The following is an 18,028-nucleotide window of genomic DNA, read 5'->3' on the forward strand; positions in this document are numbered from 1 at the left end:
CCTGAGTCTGCATAGATTTGTATACATAAGTAAAGCAGTGGATCACTTTATTTTAAAAAACCTTCTTTACTTGTGGTGCTCTCTTGGAACAAGAGTCATTCTTTTGTGGGTGGTGTGAGACAGAGAGGAGTACTTCTAACAATGCAGCTGCCTCCCATGGCATCAGAATAATAAACTTATTTTTTAAACAATTAAAAATCTGTTGGCAAATGAGTTTGGGTCAGGTTGATTAACCGAGTAAATATTGGAGCGCTGATCTTGCAAAAGGTCTAGAACCATCTAGCTTGCCTGCCACTGAAGGAAGTTTCCTCTTCAAAAAAAAAAAAGCTTTCCTCCAAAACACTCTTAGTATTGACTTCATGACCTTGGAAATATCGATGATATTTCTGTTTTCGTTTCTGATGCAAAAGGGTCCTTGTGTCCAGAGCTGTCGGCTGGGACTCAGAGGGGTGCTGGCTTACTGGGGGTTGGACCTCAACTTCGGGATCCCTTCTGGCAGGACGGCTCTAACTGTTGTGGGTCCCCTTTTATCCCCTACACCAGATGACAACGTGAGGAGGATCAAAAATGAGGAGCGGAGCCTCCGGCAAGGTCCTAAACGCGCCTTCCCCAGCCACAGGATGTTGCATGGAATACCTAGCGAAGACGTTTTCCAAGTCCCCAAGCCAGAAGTGAACTGCAAGAAACAGGGGTGCCCTCAGGGTCAGCAAACCACCCCCCATCTTGGGCAAAGTCTAGAAGAGCCTCCCCAGAATGAGCAGAGTCGCTGTGGCCTCGAGGGAACCCAGCCGGCATCCTGCCTTAAGGAAAACCCACCGCAGTGTGTGAAGTGTAGGGAAGAGTCTGGTTGTGAGCAATCATTCGGTCTGCCTCCAGGAAGCCACCCCACAGAAGGAAAATATGGGGATGGTGGGGCCTCAGTGGCTGAACCCAGCACCCAGCAAACCTCAACAGTTTACGAGTGCACAGATTATAAGAGCAGCTTCAGCGATCCTCCCTTCTCCCAGACGGCAGCACAGCCGTACGCCTGTTCCCTCTGCCCCAAGAGTTTCCGCCTCAAGACCAGCTTGCAGATTCACCAGAAAACCCATCTGGCGGGGAAAAACGACAGTGCCTTCATCTGCCCTGATTGTGGGTGTGGCTTCAGCCATCAAGGGCAGCTCACCCGGCACCAGGCCGTCCACGCTGAGCGGCCCCACCAGTGCTCAGAGTGCAACAAGGCCTTCAACCGTAAGTCCAGCCTTGTGGTCCATCAAAAGACCCACCGGGAGAGACCCCGGCCATTCCATTGCCCACAGTGCAGCAAGACCTTCATCCGGAAACAGCACTTGGACGACCACACCCGCACCCACACTGGAGAAAAGCCTTACCAGTGCCCCGAATGTGAGAAGCGCTTCGCTGAGAAGTCCAAGCTGACCAACCACTACCGGATCCACACGGGGGAGAGGCCATACCGCTGCGGTCAGTGTGACAAGCGCTTCGTACGAGCCCACCATCTAGTCAAGCACCAGAACAGTGTCCACCAGGCCGGAGCCAAGCTCTATTCATGCCAGGAGTGTGGGCAGAACTTTGCTCATGCACAAGCTTTGCTGAGCCACCAGGCCAGCCATGCCAATGGGGAGAGGCGGCACCGGTGCACAGAGTGCCTCAAGACCTTTGCCCGCAGGAAGTACTTGCTGGAGCACCAGCGCATGCACACCGGAGAAAACCCCTATTCCTGTCTGCACTGCGGCAAACGCTTCCGCTACAAGCAGTCACTCAAGCAGCACTTGCGCATGCATGGGGGTCACCACCTGCAGCAGCAACAGCAGCAGGAGACTCTGCCAGGCACGGGACAGGCCTCGCCACTCAGAAGCAGTTTGGAGAAACCTCCTCTCTTCCAAAGCAGCCCTTCTGATGAAACCGCAGTGAATGAGTCATTGGTGAAATGGACAGATAGGCCATGCGATTCTGGAAACAGTTGATTTGGATGAAGACTTTTGCACAGACGCTCTTGGGACTCATTGACAGGGCTTCTGTTGGGGCCAGTAGAGGCACTTGCTGGCCTGGCAGCCTTTGAGGCTTCTTCTTCACCTGTGGGGATGTACCCCACCAAGGCCGAGCCTGGAGTCTTGTTGCTGCTGTAGACTGGCATAAGTGTGCCAAGGTAGATTGTGGTGGTGGGCAAAAGCCACCAGAGCAACAGCCAGCAAAGGATACCAGGCCTTGTGGGAATAGGTGGCTTGAAGGCAGCAGATTTTGCCTTCCTTCCCTTGCCACTGCTGTTTTGTGACCCTGGGAACAGTGTCACCACTAGTATAGCACAACAATAGGATTTTGGCTTTGATGCTGAGGTGGGTCTAAGTCTCTTATGCACAGGCCCAGCTTCCAGCGGCACCTTTCCAACATGCTTTGTTATCATGCAAAGCACATGCTTTGGCCAGTGGAGGGGAAATGCAGATTAACTGTGGGAGTGTCTCAGCATTCAGTCTTGGGTGCCCACAACAAATGGAAAATAAGCCCACAGTGTGGTTTGGGAATCCGTCCTGTGGTCATTCTCTTTCCGGCTGAACTGTGCTGACTTAAGAAGCCCTGGGCTGAGGAATGCGGAGGGTGGGAGCAATGATGTGAAATCATGTTCAAAGGTTTTGCAGCTGTCTTTTCCTTTCAAGCCATCAGAGACAAACACAGAGCCTCTGAAGGAAAGGCTTCTCCTCCCCTGACTGACTGACTGTGTGCTGGACACTCCATAGCCTTGGAGAAGACCTTCTCTCTCAACCTGACTGTTCACTTTTGTTGTGCGACAAGAAGCATAAAGTGATTTTTGACCAGGAATGATTAAATGAAAAAATTAGGGACAAGCAGCTGGATCATTTAGATCAGGAGAGTTGAGAAAGTGCAGTCCAATGTGGCTATGTGGCCCCTGATACACAAGTTACCCAGAGTGCCCTTTTTCAGGCAAAAGAAAAGAAAAGATGTACATTATTGCTTCCCCTGGAAACTGACTTTTAAATAGATTGTAGTCCCCTCCTTTCACTATTTAACGTGTTTTTTTAATTTTCCAAAACAGAAGTGGACTTGTGGTTTTATTATATTTTCCATTTTTAATGCTCCTCTCCAAGGGTCCCACATTTAGAAATGCAGCTCCTGCACCCTCCAGAGGCGCCACGTGTGGTATAGTCCCCATATGAAAGGAGGTTTACATGGGAAAGTCAAGGCCCAAGGAGAAGCAGGGTGATTCTGCCTGTAAATATCCAGCAAGACAAGTTTGGAAGAAGTTCACTACGACTGTTCCAGGAAAGGGGTAGGAATCTTGCCATCTTGCAGTTGTTGTCTGATTGTAGTTCCCGTGAGGCGTAGCCAACAATGAGGAATGTGGGGAGATGCACTCCCATGGCAACTGGAAGGTTTTGAGGTTGCTCACCTTTGTGCTAAAGCATGCTGGGGAAAAGCTGGTGGTTTTTGGAAGTGCCAAGGATTCTCCAAATACTTTTGGCTTCTGGACTTCCAGGTGAGGGCCGTTCCATCTGGGTCCCTCAGTTTGGACTCTTCCCAGGTTGTGGCCAGATTGCATTGTGACTGGGTTGTGTTGTGCAACAACACTATCCAGCCATCCTTTTTCCCCCATTGGATTTTTGATGTTCTTATTTAATATGGGCTTTTGCACAACTTTTGATAAGTTTGAGGATTATTTTTTTAAATCTGTGCTTGTAAATGAAGCATCACTCCCCTTTTTTGACATTGGCTTCTCCGCTTTTTTAACCTGTTAACATGGAAGTTTTTTGGGTTTGAGATATTCCTCTTGGTGCATCCACTCTGCTGTTGACAAGAGCCTGTCTTTTATCATGGCACATCTCACAATGTTAAAGCAGTCCCCCAGTTCTTCCCAGTTTATTCCTCATAGTCAGTGTGGCATACTGGCGGACTAAGACTCCAAGGCGCCAGGATTCGAAGCTCCTCTCAGCCCTGGAAACCCACTGGCTGATCTTGGGCAAGCCCCATTCTCTCTCAGAAGACCGTGGTAAACCTCCTATGAAGAAATCTTGCCAAGAAAACCCAAGGAGAGGTTACCATAAGCCTAAATTCAACTTGAAGGCACAGATCTAGCAAACTTAAAAGGGAATGATTTCTGGGAGATTTGTGGAAGAATGAAGAGGAAACCAATGAGGAATTGAAAAATCAGACTTTTTAAAACATAAAGATGGACAGAGGTTTTTGCAAGGAACTGAAAAGCTGTGACAGGGAACTGAGCGCACCATTTTTTCCTGCTGGGTTCTCTGTTATCAACTCAACTTGCACTGAATCAGAGAAGCACACAGCTCCCTCCACTCCAAATAAATTGCCATTCTACCTTTTAACTCCCTTTTCCCCTCCCCTCTGCCTCCAAAAAACCAACAGTGAAGGGCATTAATAAAAGATTTTGTAGCATTCCTTTGAATAAGTCATGCATCGTCTTTGTGTCTTCTGTTATTTTTTTTAAACCATTTGGGTTCCCATTAAAACTCTGTCCTGAGGGACAGGGACTATCAGTTTCCACATTGACCAAGGAGAGGGAAGATATTGTGCCAGATTTCTCACGCTGGATGTGGGGACAATGGGTGTTGCACTCCAGCACATCTGGAAGACTGGGAAAAGCTTTTCTGCATTGGTCATCCTTTCCAGCATGTTTGTTTATATACTTCTGTCCTGGCCTATTTCAAAAGATTTCAGGGCAATATGCAATTCAACTCAAAAACCATAAAAATTTAAAGAGACTAAGGGTGCATCTGCAGTACAGAAATAATGCCGTTTGGCACCACTTTGAGTACTGTAGCTCCATCTGAAGGGAATCTGGGATTTGAAGTTTTGCAGAGTCTTGAAGAGTGCTGGTGCCTTGGAAAACTACAGATCCAAGGATTCTGTTGGATGGAGCCCTGGAAGAAGTGTCAAGCTGCATTGTTTCTACAAAAAACAAATACATCGTCATCATCCTGCTTTCCCCCAAATATTGGGACTCAAAGTGCCTTACACCCACTGGGTCACCTGGGGCAGGGCACACTCTCTCAGCCTCGGGAAGGCAATGGCAAGCCTCCTCTGAGTGAATCTTGCCAAGAAAACCCCATTATAGGTTTGCCTTACAGTTGCCATAAGTCCGAAATGCCTTGAAGGCACACAACAACAAACAACAAAAACTTGCTTGGTGCCTGAATGAAGCCAATGTTGGCACCAAACGAGGCCTCCAAGGTGAGGGGGTCTCTACATTTCGGGTGCCACAGCTGAGAAAGTGTGTCCTGCGTCCTCGCACCACGAATTGATTTCATATTTTGACAGGTAATGACGGTAGGCAGATAGGTTTGGTTCATGGCTAAGCCAGAAATTAGTTCACGCAGGACTGTAAAAAGCAGACCAAGTTAGTGAGACACAGAACATGCAATTTGATTATGCAGTAGTGCTTTGATAATGCAATTTTCAGAGTGCATCTTTTTTTTTAGTATCCAAAGTGCATACTCCCACTGAGCAACCATTAAATACATTAGGTTTAATTGCTCTGTATTTCCATTGCAGGACTGTGGGGGTATGCATGCTCTCTGCTGTTCCTTCCAAATTTGTGACATCTTTATCCTTTTTTGCATATGTCTTTGGGGATGTGGGGGACACTTGCAGCCTGTTTTTGGCCAGTTTTACGCCCCGCTTAACTTGGAGGGTATCAGAAACGACCCTTCAGCCACCCTTGCTGCAAACTGGTAGCATTTTGAAAAAGACGCTGCTACCACTTGGAAATAACTAGTAATTAATTCCGCTCCCTCACTTGATTTTACTCCATGATGGGTGGAAAACTGTGCGGTCCCATTTGGGGTTGGTTTAATTGATCTTTTAGGAATCTGTAATGGCAGGCATGGGGAGATTGTAGCCTATGGGGTATAGATGGTACCCAACCTCCTTTTTCTGTCCCCTGAGCCCCTCCTGACAAACCCAAAGCCCCTCCACAAACCCCACAATTGGGGGGTAGAGGTGGAAAATGGTTGCAAAAGCACCAAAAATAGTTCATTGACCACTCCTGGAGCAGATACTATAACCGCAAAGGAGGACAAGGCACTGTAAAATGTAAGCCACTGCAAAATAAAAGTTAAAAGCACACTTGAAAATATAAATCCATGCTTCTTAGTCATGCTCCAAATAGAGGGATTTGGAAATCCATCTGGACAGAAGGTTGAAATGTAGGGCATGTCCTGGAAATGGAGGGCATCTGGTCACTGTGTCCTGGAGGATTCGTTGTCACTTCTGTCCCCAATTCCCTGGAATTTCTCCTGAATGCCTGCAGTTAGAAGCCACAGCTGGAATTCACTTCCAGTTGTGACTCCATCCCAAATCTGTGACCCAAAAATTGTGGGATGTCTAGTTTTGTGAGATATTTACCCTTCTTTGTCAGAGAGCTTTGTCACCACAACAAACTACAAATCCCAGGAGTCCATAGCATGGAGCCATGGCCGTTAAAGCGCTGTCAAACTGCATTAATTCTGCAGTTCAATTGCTGGCCTTCCAAGTCCTTTGGACCTGAGTTCCCAGCATCCCTGACCACGGTCCAAGCTGTCTTGGCCTTCTGGAAACTGAAGTCCCAAACATCTGAAGGGCTAAAGGCTCAGAACCAATGCAGCTAGCTTCTACAAGGTCTATGTCTTCCTTAAGCAAGGTCGATGCCACATAAATTTACAAAATTTGTATACAAACAATACATTGCATATTATATGTCTTAAACATATTTTTGTCACCCTTTTTATCACTCGTTATGTTGTTATATCTCATTGCAGACCAATTGCAAAGTCGTCCCATTCATTATTATTATTATTATTAGCAGCAGCAGCAGCAGCAGCATTTATTTATTTATATAGCACCATCGACGTACATGGTACTTTATAAAACATTTATAGCTACTTCAATATAAAATACTAAAATACAATACTAAAAATGCAATAGTAAACTATAATGCCATACAAAAGCTACACACGTAAACACAAAATACAGAATAAAACAGATAATCAATTATTTTTCAGATAAGTTGCCAATGGATCCCATTCCAATTTAAACTTGTCTACTGATTTCCTTTTTAACAGTTGAGTCAATTTACCTGTTTCCATATAGTCATATATAACATCATCAGCCATTCCTTTATATTCAGGTATTCTATCTTCCCCCCATTTAGATGCATACAACATCCTGGCAGCCATTGTCATATAGAATGTAAGTTTGCCATAAAGTATATTTTAATCTTTTAGACCAAGTCTTTTCCCACTGTTTTAATGTCATGTTCTGGCCCAAATATTGGGCCCAGTTCACCATGCATTATTTTACTGTTTCGTCTTCAAATTCAAATTTCAATAGTAATTTAGAATGATAATGTAATTTAAAAATGCATCCAACTTGAAGAAACATGATGTAAAGAATTTGATTTAAAATCTTTTTGGAAGCAATGGGGTTAAGCTTGATTATGGAAATTAATAGACAAGTGGGCATAAGGATTGAAATATAAACCCAAAAATTAAGATCAGGTGTTTGGGTTTTTTAGGGATATGTTTATTTAAATCTAGTCTGATCTAGTCCGGTGTTGTAGGTTGTTATGTCTAGTATGTGGGGAGGATGGAATATGTTATTTTTGTGGGTTGTCTGGATGTTAATTTGTGTATATGTGGTATTTGTATGTTAATATTATCAATAAAGATTTATTTTAAAATAAATGTCAAGAGTAATTTATGAAATTTAGAAATTTGGTGGTTACTTTCTAATATTTTTTTGGTTTTTGCCATCTCATTGGAGGTCTTGGCAAGGGCTTGAATTTAGCAGCTGCAAACTGACCCGCCTCATCTCTCTTTTCAGTAGGCAGCTCTGCTGGTGCTGCGGAAGACGACGGTCAGTTGGACATGAAGATCCCAGGGATCGCGCACGGCGCAGAGGAGTCCCCAATGGTCATCACGGAGGTGCAAGTGCCCCAGGACCCCATTGCGGAGGAAGAAGAGGAGTCCAGGGAGATGCTGCCGACGCTCCCAGCCTCCCGGCCGCAAGTCCCGTGGTCTGGGTTCGAGAAGGCCTTTACTTTTGTGCGGCAGAGGGGGAAGAATGTGATTGTCCAGTGCAATTACTGCCTGCCGCTGGTCAAGCACCTGAGCTCAGCATTTGCCTCCGCGTCCAACTTGAAGAAACATTTGGAGGTGAGTTGCTATCGTGCCGGTCTCCCCGAAAAATGCTGTGGAAAAAGTATGGTGAGGTTGCTCTGTGCACAGAGAAGGAACAGTAGGGTCATAGAACCATAGACCTGTCATACTGAGGAGGGAGGAAGCTTGTTTTCTGCTGCTCCAGAGAACAGGACCCAGAACAATGGATGCAAGCTACAGGAAAAGAGATTCCAGCTCAACATTAGGAGGAACTTCCTGACAGTAAGGGCTGTTCGACAGTGAAACACACTCTTTCCTCAGAGATTATAGTGGAGTCTCCTTCCTTGGAGGTCTTTAAGCAGAGGCTGGATGGACATCTGTCGGGGATGCTTTGATTTAGAATTCCTGCATGGCAGAATCAGGTTGGACTGTGTGGCCCTTGGGGTCTCTTCCAGCTCTATGATTCTATGACCTGGAAGGATTATCTAGTCCAAAGCCCATCTAGCAGTCCAGAAATCTGTGGCTCTAAAGCCATGGCTTTCTGACCTGTTTATAAACCTCCAATGAAAGAGACTCCACCACTTTCCAAGGTAGTCCATTCCACTGTCGAACAGCTCTTACCATCAGGAGGTTCTTCCTAATGTTCAGGTGGAACTTTGTTTCTTGTACGGTAAGACTGCATGTTAGGAGAGTTCATATAGCATAGGTTCACTTACACAAATTGGAACACAATTTGTTCTCTCTAGGCATTTTTTGGGTGGCTCTATGGTATGCCTCTACCAGATGTTGACCCTAGCTTTGGGCTGGAGGACCTACAGATGCCTAGAGAGAATACTTTGTCATTCATCTCAGGTAAGAGAAATAGCATTCCAGATTATACACAAATTTTGTATTATGTTCTGTCCCAGAACAGATAAATCACACAGTACAGGGGCTGGCTATAATTTGTTTCAGTTCCTATCCTCTACAGGAGCCAAGAACCAACTTACTTGAACATTTGTATGGCAGCTTTTCAGATATTTGAAGATGACTCACATGTCACTGCTGTTTTCTCTTCTCCAGGTTAAGCACACCCGGTCCCCTCAACGGGCGCTCATACAGCAGGGTTGGGCGAAATGTAGTTTGCAGTCCTCATGCTGCTCTTGGAGCCCACTTTTGTGACCCCTGAAGCCCTACAAACATCCCCAAACCCCAGTTTTAAAAAAACCAAAAACCTTCAGTGTGATTTTCTGACAATTTTTGCCCCCAAATTATGCCCCCAAATGCATGAAAACATATGAAAATACCCACATCCCTGAGCAGTCTAGAACCCTGCAGTATACTGAAATATCTCCATATTCCTTGGTAGCCCCCCTTAGAATGACAACAGGAACTGATGCAACATTACTGGGTTTGGTTCCTGAACCTTTCACCATGTTGGTGGCCCTACTCTGGACACACTCCAGCTTGTGTGCATCCTTTTCAACATCAGTATCTGATGGTTATCTGACATCATTGCAAATTTAAAATGAGATGGAATGGTTTCTGCAGAGGGGCTATAAAATGCCTTGGGCCTTTTCAGCTTTTACTTTGCTATGGCTAACTTCTCTTTTTCTTCCCTCCTTTTTTCCAGAGGGCCCACCCAGGGAAGCTGATTGCCATTGAAAGGGCCAGGAAGGCAAGGAGACGCGGTTATTCGGAAGAACTGAGGCAGGATGCAGACCCTACTGCCAACAAATTTCCCCGGCAGCAGCGGAGCAGCCTTGGCAGGTGGGGATCCGGCAGCGAGACACTCACCCAGCAAATTCTGGACAGGAAGATCATGGACTTCATCATTGAGGAGACATTGCCACTCGAGACCGTGGACAAACCTTCGTTCATTGGACTGATTCACCTCGGTCTTCCAGAAGACCTCACCATCATGAGCGCCAAGACTCTAAGAGACAGAATTGATGGGAGGTCAGCCAGCGTGCGAGAAATGCTTATAAGCCGGATGGGGGATGTGGCACATGTGGCCACCACCGTGGACTTCTGGACTAGCGGCCGGAAGAGTTTCTTGCGGGTGACAGCCCATTGGATCAACCCTGCGACTCTGAAGCGTGAGTTTGGGGCCTTGGCTTGCAAGCGCCTCAGAGGGCGTCCCACGTACAACATCCTTGTGAAAGCCCTGCGCAACGTGCACATGGAATACCGGATTCACAACAAAGTCACGTGCATGACGACAGACAGTGGCTCCAACTTTGCCAAAGCCCTCCGAGTTTTCAAGGCCAAAGAAACAGAACTGATAGACGCTGTGGAAACAAGTGACGATGACGATGATGACCAGGCGGAGGCGGAAGTGGAGTTTGTGCCTATTTTTGAGGTCCTGGACATGGGGAACGAGGCAGAAGAGGAAACAGGAGATCCGGAGGTTTTCTGTTTGCCTTCATACCAGAGGTGTGCCAGCCATACTCTCAACTTGGTGGCCACACGAGATGTGCAAGACTTGATTTCTGAGTCTGCCCAAAATAGTTCTCTCGGTCTTTTCAGGAAGCACTTCTCCTCCTTGATGGGAAAGTGCAGCAAACTGTGGAGCAAGCAGAAAGAATCATCGCAAATCAGAGATTACATCCTGGAGCAATGTGGGGCGTATTTGAAAGTGCCGAACAAGTCCAGGTGGAATTCCACCTACGATGCCTTGAAGCAGCTGAATCGGCTCCTCGCCACTGTGCCGCTCAGAGTCAATGCCGTGATGGACCGGTGCTCCTTGGCCCGGATTACGGCTGAGGAGAGTCTGGTGGTCCAGGAGTACACAGAGATCATGGGACCACTGGCCCAGTCCCTGGATATCTTGCAGCGAGAGAACGGCATGTTCATGGGGTACCTGTTGCCCACTCTGTACAACCTGGACCGCAAGTTGCAGGAGCTGGAAAACAAACCCGTTGGGTACACCTACTGCCTCCCGTTGTTGAGGGGAGTTCGAAAAGCCCTGCGGGAACGGTTTGAGCCCATCTGGGAGGAGAAGAAACTTCTCCTGGCAGCCTGCCTACACCCGCGTTTCAAAGCCGACTGGCTGGAATCAGCTGCCCGGGCCGACCAGACGAGCAGGTAAGGCGAGAAAGAGAAGGAGCCCTTCTTGGGGGGTTGGCATAGAATACAAGACATCTGTGTTTCCCAGCAGGGCCAAAATTTGTCGAGCTGCTTTCAAGAGTAGAAACATCTTTCATTTGTGCATCCTCAGACTTTGTCTTTTTTTCTGCATCATATCTGTTGGGTATTTCCAGTCCTCTTTATTCTCTCATGTGTGGGTGTAAGTTGTTGTTGTTGTGTGTCTTCAAGTCATTAAGGTTTGTTCAGAGGAGGTTTGCCATTGCTGTCCTCTGAGGCTGAGACTTGCCCAAGGTCACTCAGTGGGTTTCATGGCTGAGCTGGGAATCAAACCCTGGTCTCCAGACTCATAGCCCAACACTCAAACCACTATGCTAGGCTGGCTTGCAGCCTTTATTGGTATTGGATCCCTGAGGATGCTCCCTTTCCAGATGAAGGTAATAAAGAGACAGACTGACTTCTTGGAGAAGGGAGAAATGAGTTCTGCAGGTAAGATGGAAGCAAAAAGCTTGTGTTCATAGAACAAGTGAGAGCCAGTGTGGTGTAGTGGTTTGAATGCTGGTCTACAATTCTAGCAATCCAGGTTCTAATCCCCACTCAGCCATAGAAAGCCACAGGATGACCTTTTGCCAACCACACTTTCTCAGCCTCAGAGACAGAATTGATGAGAGGTCACCCACCGTTTGCAAAGGCAAACTCCTTCTGAAGAAATCTTGCCAAGAAGGCCCCATGATAGGGTCGCATTAGGTTTGCCATAAGTCAGAAGCAACTTGAAGGCACACAACAATGGGATAGACCAGAGAAGGGGAACAAAGGGTAGGCAGTATCGAGTCTCCCCTCTCACTTTATACAAGCGCTGATGCTTCTTTGCTACCAGCACCCTCCTCTCCCTGAGTGACAGTGTAGACTTTTGGATTTCCTGACTAAAGCTGCCACCTTCCTTTTCTCCTAGATATATGATGGAAGCCTTGCTGAAAGCTGAAATCAGGAGCATGGTTGGCGAGGATAACACCGAGTCTTCTGAGAGAGACCAGGAAGGAGACGATCTGGAAGATGACTTCTTCAACCTCCAACCCCGGGGCAAAAAGTCTGGAGTGGACACGGTGGATGAGGAGGTCTGGAGGTACCTGAAGTCTCCCAGCCGGGAGGTGTCCTCCCTCCACGCCTTTCCACATGTGATGCAGTGCTTTCTGCAATACAACACAGGTGTGCCTTCGAGTGCCGCCGTGGAGCACCTTCTCTCGACAGGCAGCAGCCTCGTGGCCTCAAGGAAGCACCCTTTGTCTGATGAGCTTTTTGAACAGCTCTTTCTTTTGAAACAGAACAAGGGGGCATTCTAAAAAGAAGCATTACAAAGTGGGATTCTTTTCCAAGTGCTGGAAATGACCAAAGATCCTGTTGAGTATCTGTGCCAGCGTGTAACTGTGCCAGCTCTGCAGGTTGTGAGTGCAGCAGGAAAGGAAGTGAGACTTATCTGCGCTCTCAACATTGGGAGGAGGCTGTTGGTTCTGGATGTCTCTGGAATAATGCTCATGTCACACGCCTGCATGAGTTCCCCTGCGGAGGATGTTGGGCATTTGTGTGCCAACACAGAACATAGACATTGAGGAGTGGAATTGCATATATGGTGCCATTGCACATGTAGATTGAATTTGATTTTGTACTTGGTTGCTCATTGTCTTGTGGATTCAGTTGTGCAATGTTGCCATTCAGCATGAGGCTTCAGCATCACACAATCAGTGTATAACTCTGCATACAAAGATATACATTACCCAAACCCAATGTAGGATCTCCACCATCTTATTTCTTCAGTGTCTGGCTTCCAGGTGGGACTTTGGAGGTCAAAGCACTCTGAGAAGGCCACCTGGGAAAATCGCCTGTGCCAAAGTAAAGTGGATTTTCCAAGCCCCTTGTCTCCAAGGCAACCCTCAACCACAAACCAGCTTTGGAAAAAATAGCTTGCTGAGAGCTGGAAATCTTCCTCTGGATGCCAACAAATCCATCTTCCTTTCTTGGCAGCCATTGCACAACTAGGTAAAAGCACATCCACTAGCACAGGGTTGGGAATCACGTGGCCCTCCAGATATGGGTGGGTTCCCAACCCCTGGCTCTCCTGTTCGTTGCGTAGCTTGCTGGGAGTTGTAGTCCAATCGCATGTGGAAGGCTGCAAGTATAATCTCTGCACTAGCGGAACAGACTGTTGCAGTAGTGTAGTGCCCAGAGAGGACCCTGTCCCTTATTTCTGGACATTGTTTGTGGGTATCACTGTGGGGAAGGGGAGCAGGTCTGGGAATACTGCAAGGATGTAGCTAAAGGGGGCAGAGAATGAGGGCATTGCCTTCCAAAAAAGGTCTCTGCACCCCATGAAACTTTCCTTCAGTCCCCTAATTTCTAGCATTACTGGGCACCACAGTTCAAGGATGTTGACAAGCTGGAGGATATCCAAAGGAGGGCAGCCAAAATGGTGAAAGGCCTGAAAATCATGAAGTCCTGTGAGGAATGGCTTAGGGAGCTGAGTATGTTTAGAAGAGAAGGTTAAGAGGTGATATGATAGTCCTTGTTTGAACATTTGAAAGGGTGTCACTTTGAGGATGGAGCAAGCTTGTTTTCTACTTCTCCAGAGACTAGGACACAGAGCAATGGATTCAAGCTACAGGAAAAGAGATTCCACCTCAACATTAGGAAGAACTTTCTGATGGTAAGAACTGTTTGACAGTGGAAGATGCTGCTTTGGAGACTGGTGGAGTCTCCTTTGGAGGTTTTTGAACAGAGCCTGGATGGCCACCTGTGATAGGGAGGGCTTTGACTGTGTCTTCCTGCGTGGCAGAATGGGGCTGGACTGCATGGCCCCTGGAGGGCTCTTCCAACTCTAGGACTGTATGATTCTAAATTGCTCACTTGAGCAATTAGTATAGTTTAGGCATCCAAAGAAAATGACCAGAACACCACAAATAGAAGAGTTCTAAGTGTGAACAATTTTCAGCATCTCAACTCTCTGAAATGCTAGAAATTTGGAGAGGCAGAAATCTTATTTGGGGGGAAACAATGGCCTCATTTTGCTCTTTTGCAGCCATACAACTGGCATACGGTTATGCCGTTCCTTTACTAATCCTATGGATTTCTTCAAAAAATTCTGTCTTCTGCGTGTTTATTTTGAATGCATTCCTCGGCTACTTAAGTGTGTGTTGTATCACAAGCTAGCAGTGCAGATTTAAGGTGTTGTTCTTAAATGGTAACATCAAGAGACCTCTTCTAATTTTGAGAAATACAGGAGTTACTTTTAAAAATGGCTAACAACAGTGGAAATTAAGCGGTGGGAGCAAGCTTCTTGGCTCAAGAATGGTAATGAATTACTTTTTGATTGTAACTTTTCAAGGTTGGGTCCCTCCACCAAGCGCCAAGATCCAGTTACCAAAGAAGTACCTTATCTCGAGCAAATGGTTATTTGGAAAGGCAAGCATGAGCCAGAGTCGTGGAGGTGTTCAGTTTTTAGGTAGCCAGCATCTTAGGACTTGTCTTCACTGGCCAGAATACTCCGGGCCTCCCCAGAATATTCTAGCCCCAAGTTCCCCCCATTACCTGAGTTCTCTCCACAGTGATGATGGCAGCTACCTTCCTATGTGATCCGTGTTCATCACCCAATGCTGCCACAGTGTGCCCACCTGTGTTGAACAAAATGAACGTCAACAGGGAGAAATGTAAGGTACTGCACTTAGGCAGAAAAACGCGAAATGCACAGATATCTGATGGGGGACACCTGGCTTAAGGAGACTTATACATGTGAAAGGGATCTAGGAGTCCTAGTAGACCACAAATTGAACATGAGTCAGCAGTGTAATGCAGCAGCTAAAACGACTAATGCAATTTTAGGCTGCATCAATAGAAGTATAGTATCTAGATCAATGGAAGTAATAGTGCCACTCTGTTCTGCTTTGGTTAGGCCTCACCTGGAATATTGTGTCCAGTTTTGGGCAACAAAATTCAAAAAGGATGCAGAATTAAAACAGAATGGAAACAGCAGCCAGGGACAGATAAAAGCCAAGAATGAGGCTTGACTGGCGGGGGTATAGGCCAGGCAGCCTCCAACCATTAGGCAGTACAGCTACAAAGACACAAGCTGTCTGGAGAAGAGGGACAGGCATGAAACCTCTTGACAGGTGAAATGTCTCTTGTCTTCAAGCTGTGACAAGGCACTTGCTTCTTTAAAAATGCCTGGTGTCCCTCTGGCATGGCAGTGCCTTTGTGGACTCCTATTCCATCCCTGTCTCATATTCAGGGGTAGCCATGTTGGCCATAATGCAAAGTATAATAACATCCAAAATCCACAAAACAGCAATACTTTTAGTGGGCCAACCAAAATGTACAAAATACATGTTGCAAGCTTTGAAAGCTCCACTGGCTGCTTCATCTTGCAAAGGAGTTAAAAGTCATACAGAAATTGGGGGGGGGGGGGGGGGACGATGTACTTTTTTGTACAAAAGAAAAGGGTACCTTTTTGTGCTGCTAATGGAATTTATATTTGTACCAAAAAGTTACCTTTTTGTGTTGCTAATGGTATTTTAAATTCCAATGAAGCTGCTATTTAAATTCATACCAAAAAAGTTAACTTTTTGTGTTGCTGATGGAATTCTGATATATTTTCTGGACTTGAAATGCTTTTTGTCCCAGTGCCATGCGGCCAGAAGGACTAGTGGCCTGTCTGCGTGGATATCTTTCCATATCATCTCAACTCAGAACACCACCAACACCTGGACAAAATGCAGGCTTGTGACTGTCTTATTTTTTTCCTCCTGTATGATTTTCAACAACTTTTGCCTGATGAAGAAGCCACTGGCGCGTCAGAAGCTTGAATCATGTACTTTGTGCATTTTGGTTGGCTCCCCAATAAAGGTACTGTTGTTTTGTTCATATTAGTTTATTTTTTAACATAGCATAGTATTGCAGATATGAGAGTCTGCATGGCATAGTGGTTTGATGGTTGGACTAGAGATCAGGGTTCAAATCCCTGCTCAGCCATGAAACCCACTGAGTAACCCTGGGGCAAGTCACACTCTCTCAGCCTCAGGGGAAGGCCATGACAACCCCCTCTGAATAAATATTTCCAAGAAACCTCCATGATATGCAGCAGCTAAAAAGGCCAATGCAATTTTAGGCTGCATCAGTAGAAGTATAGTGTCTAGATCAATGGAAGTAATAGTGCCACTCTGTTCTGCTTTGGTTAGGCCTCACCTGGAATATTGTGTCCAGTTTTGGGCAACAAAATTCAAAAAGGATGCAGAATTAAAACAGAATGAAAACAGCAGCTAGGGACACATTACACTGCATTACACTGCTGACTCACGTTCTTAGGGTCCCCATAGATTGAAAGCTACTTGAAACACACAACAGCAGCATTGCAGATGTGGATCTGTGTCTCTCATATATATATGTATGTATGTGTATATATATATATATATATTTTAATGGAGTTGAATGCTTGTTTGGAGTCAAGCTGGGCAACTGTGACCCATTTGGAAAGCCACTAGTTGCCCAAGACAGGTATACCATCATACAAATGATGGCAGAAGAATTGGTTAAATGTTGAAATTCTGCTGCTCCCAGAATATTCCTCACCCCCCCCCCCAGACAGCATGGCCAAAAAAGTAACTTTTCCATGCTCTGCTTTGTCTCTGGCGTTTCCCAGAATAAAGGCTCCCGTGCTTCTCCTGGGTCATTCTCGCCAAAATCATCCCCCAAAGGCAGACTGTTGCACTATCTTGTTCTTTCCTGGGTCTTGTATAACAGGCAGAAGATCCACCAGGTCCATTTTGACCCAGTCCAAAGACCAACAGGGAAAGCCTCTCCTGTTTTTGATCAGCTGTCACATATAAAGAATTCTCTGCTGTAGCAGGATCTTATCAGGATATGTGAAACTTTTTGGGGTGATGACTGGTCTCTAATACACAGCCAGGTTCTTGTTTCAGCATAAAAAGATGCAAAGGAATCCTGAAGCAGGGCAGAGAGTGAGAAAACGAAATTCCTAGCCTTTTTGTGAACGCTACTTCACCAGAGTCATGGAGAGAAGCTTCCATGGTGGGGAAGAGGAGTGTGACTTGGGATCAGGGTTGACAATACAGGACAAGACTTCTGGCCCTTTGAGGGCTATGTAGAAAAGGGGATTTTGTGACCATACCTGCTGAAATTCCCTCTTCCACATAATCATCTCGCCTGGAAACCTACATGTGACAAATGCAAAAAGTGCGGATGCACAGTGTAAACCAATACTGTTTACTTTCTAAAGCAAAAGCTGCCAGGGTTGAAAACTGAACACACAAAATCTAGAAAGCACCCCATGAAGCTCACAAAATAATGGAGCCCCATCTCAAGATGCTGAAGAACAAGGCTTCATCACTGAAAAGCCCAAAGGTGTTTTGCCTGCCTGCTGTTTTTAAGGCCTTTGTCTTTAAGGTTGAGGGTTAAGAAAAGCCTGTGGAAATTTCTGATGGGGAAAACTCCATTATCATTTGCTGGCCCCTTATTTTTTTTAATTATTAAATGTCTTTTTCCAGCATCTTGAGACAAGTCAGTTTAATTTCAAGGCTTCAAAAGTGCCTGCAGGAGACACCAACAGCTGGTGAAAGATTTGCTCAATCCCCTGCAAAGGAATGTAGTGTCTACGCAATGATGAAAAAGCACTCTGCACATGCTTGGACAATGCCTTCCTTAAAGGGCTCTAGCTGTGACCAAATCAAACTATTTGATAGGCAAAGGGTCACCAATTCTCTCCTATGAAACCAGTCTTCTTACTGCCTCCCAAGGCACCACAGATTTCCCACCAACCAAAAGAAGAAGAAAAAAGGATAGCATTTGAACATGAA

At 46.0% G+C, this 18,028-nt stretch overlaps 1 protein-coding gene across 2 annotated transcripts in view; it reads left to right on the forward strand.

Moving 5' to 3' along the window:
* LOC149310153 (uncharacterized) overlaps positions 1 to 17,618 on the forward strand; it is a 33,725-nt gene extending 16,107 nt beyond the window's left edge. For both annotated transcript variants that reach the window (XM_089533802.1, XM_089533801.1), the window contains exons 6-8: positions 7,831 to 8,162; positions 9,718 to 11,171; positions 12,124 to 17,618. In XM_089533802.1, the coding sequence (XP_089389928.1) occupies positions 7,831 to 8,162; positions 9,718 to 11,171; positions 12,124 to 12,511 (2,174 nt within the window). In that variant the 3' untranslated portion in view covers positions 12,512 to 17,618. The remainder of the gene's footprint in view (positions 1 to 7,830; positions 8,163 to 9,717; positions 11,172 to 12,123) is intronic.
* The last annotated feature ends 410 nt before the right edge of the window (positions 17,619 to 18,028 follow it).

Source organism: Sceloporus occidentalis, unplaced genomic scaffold (genome assembly GCF_023333645.1).
Source record: "Sceloporus occidentalis isolate IW3139 unplaced genomic scaffold, rSceOcc1.0.p SCAF_7, whole genome shotgun sequence".
NCBI classification, from domain to species: domain Eukaryota; kingdom Metazoa; phylum Chordata; class Lepidosauria; order Squamata; family Phrynosomatidae; genus Sceloporus; species Sceloporus occidentalis.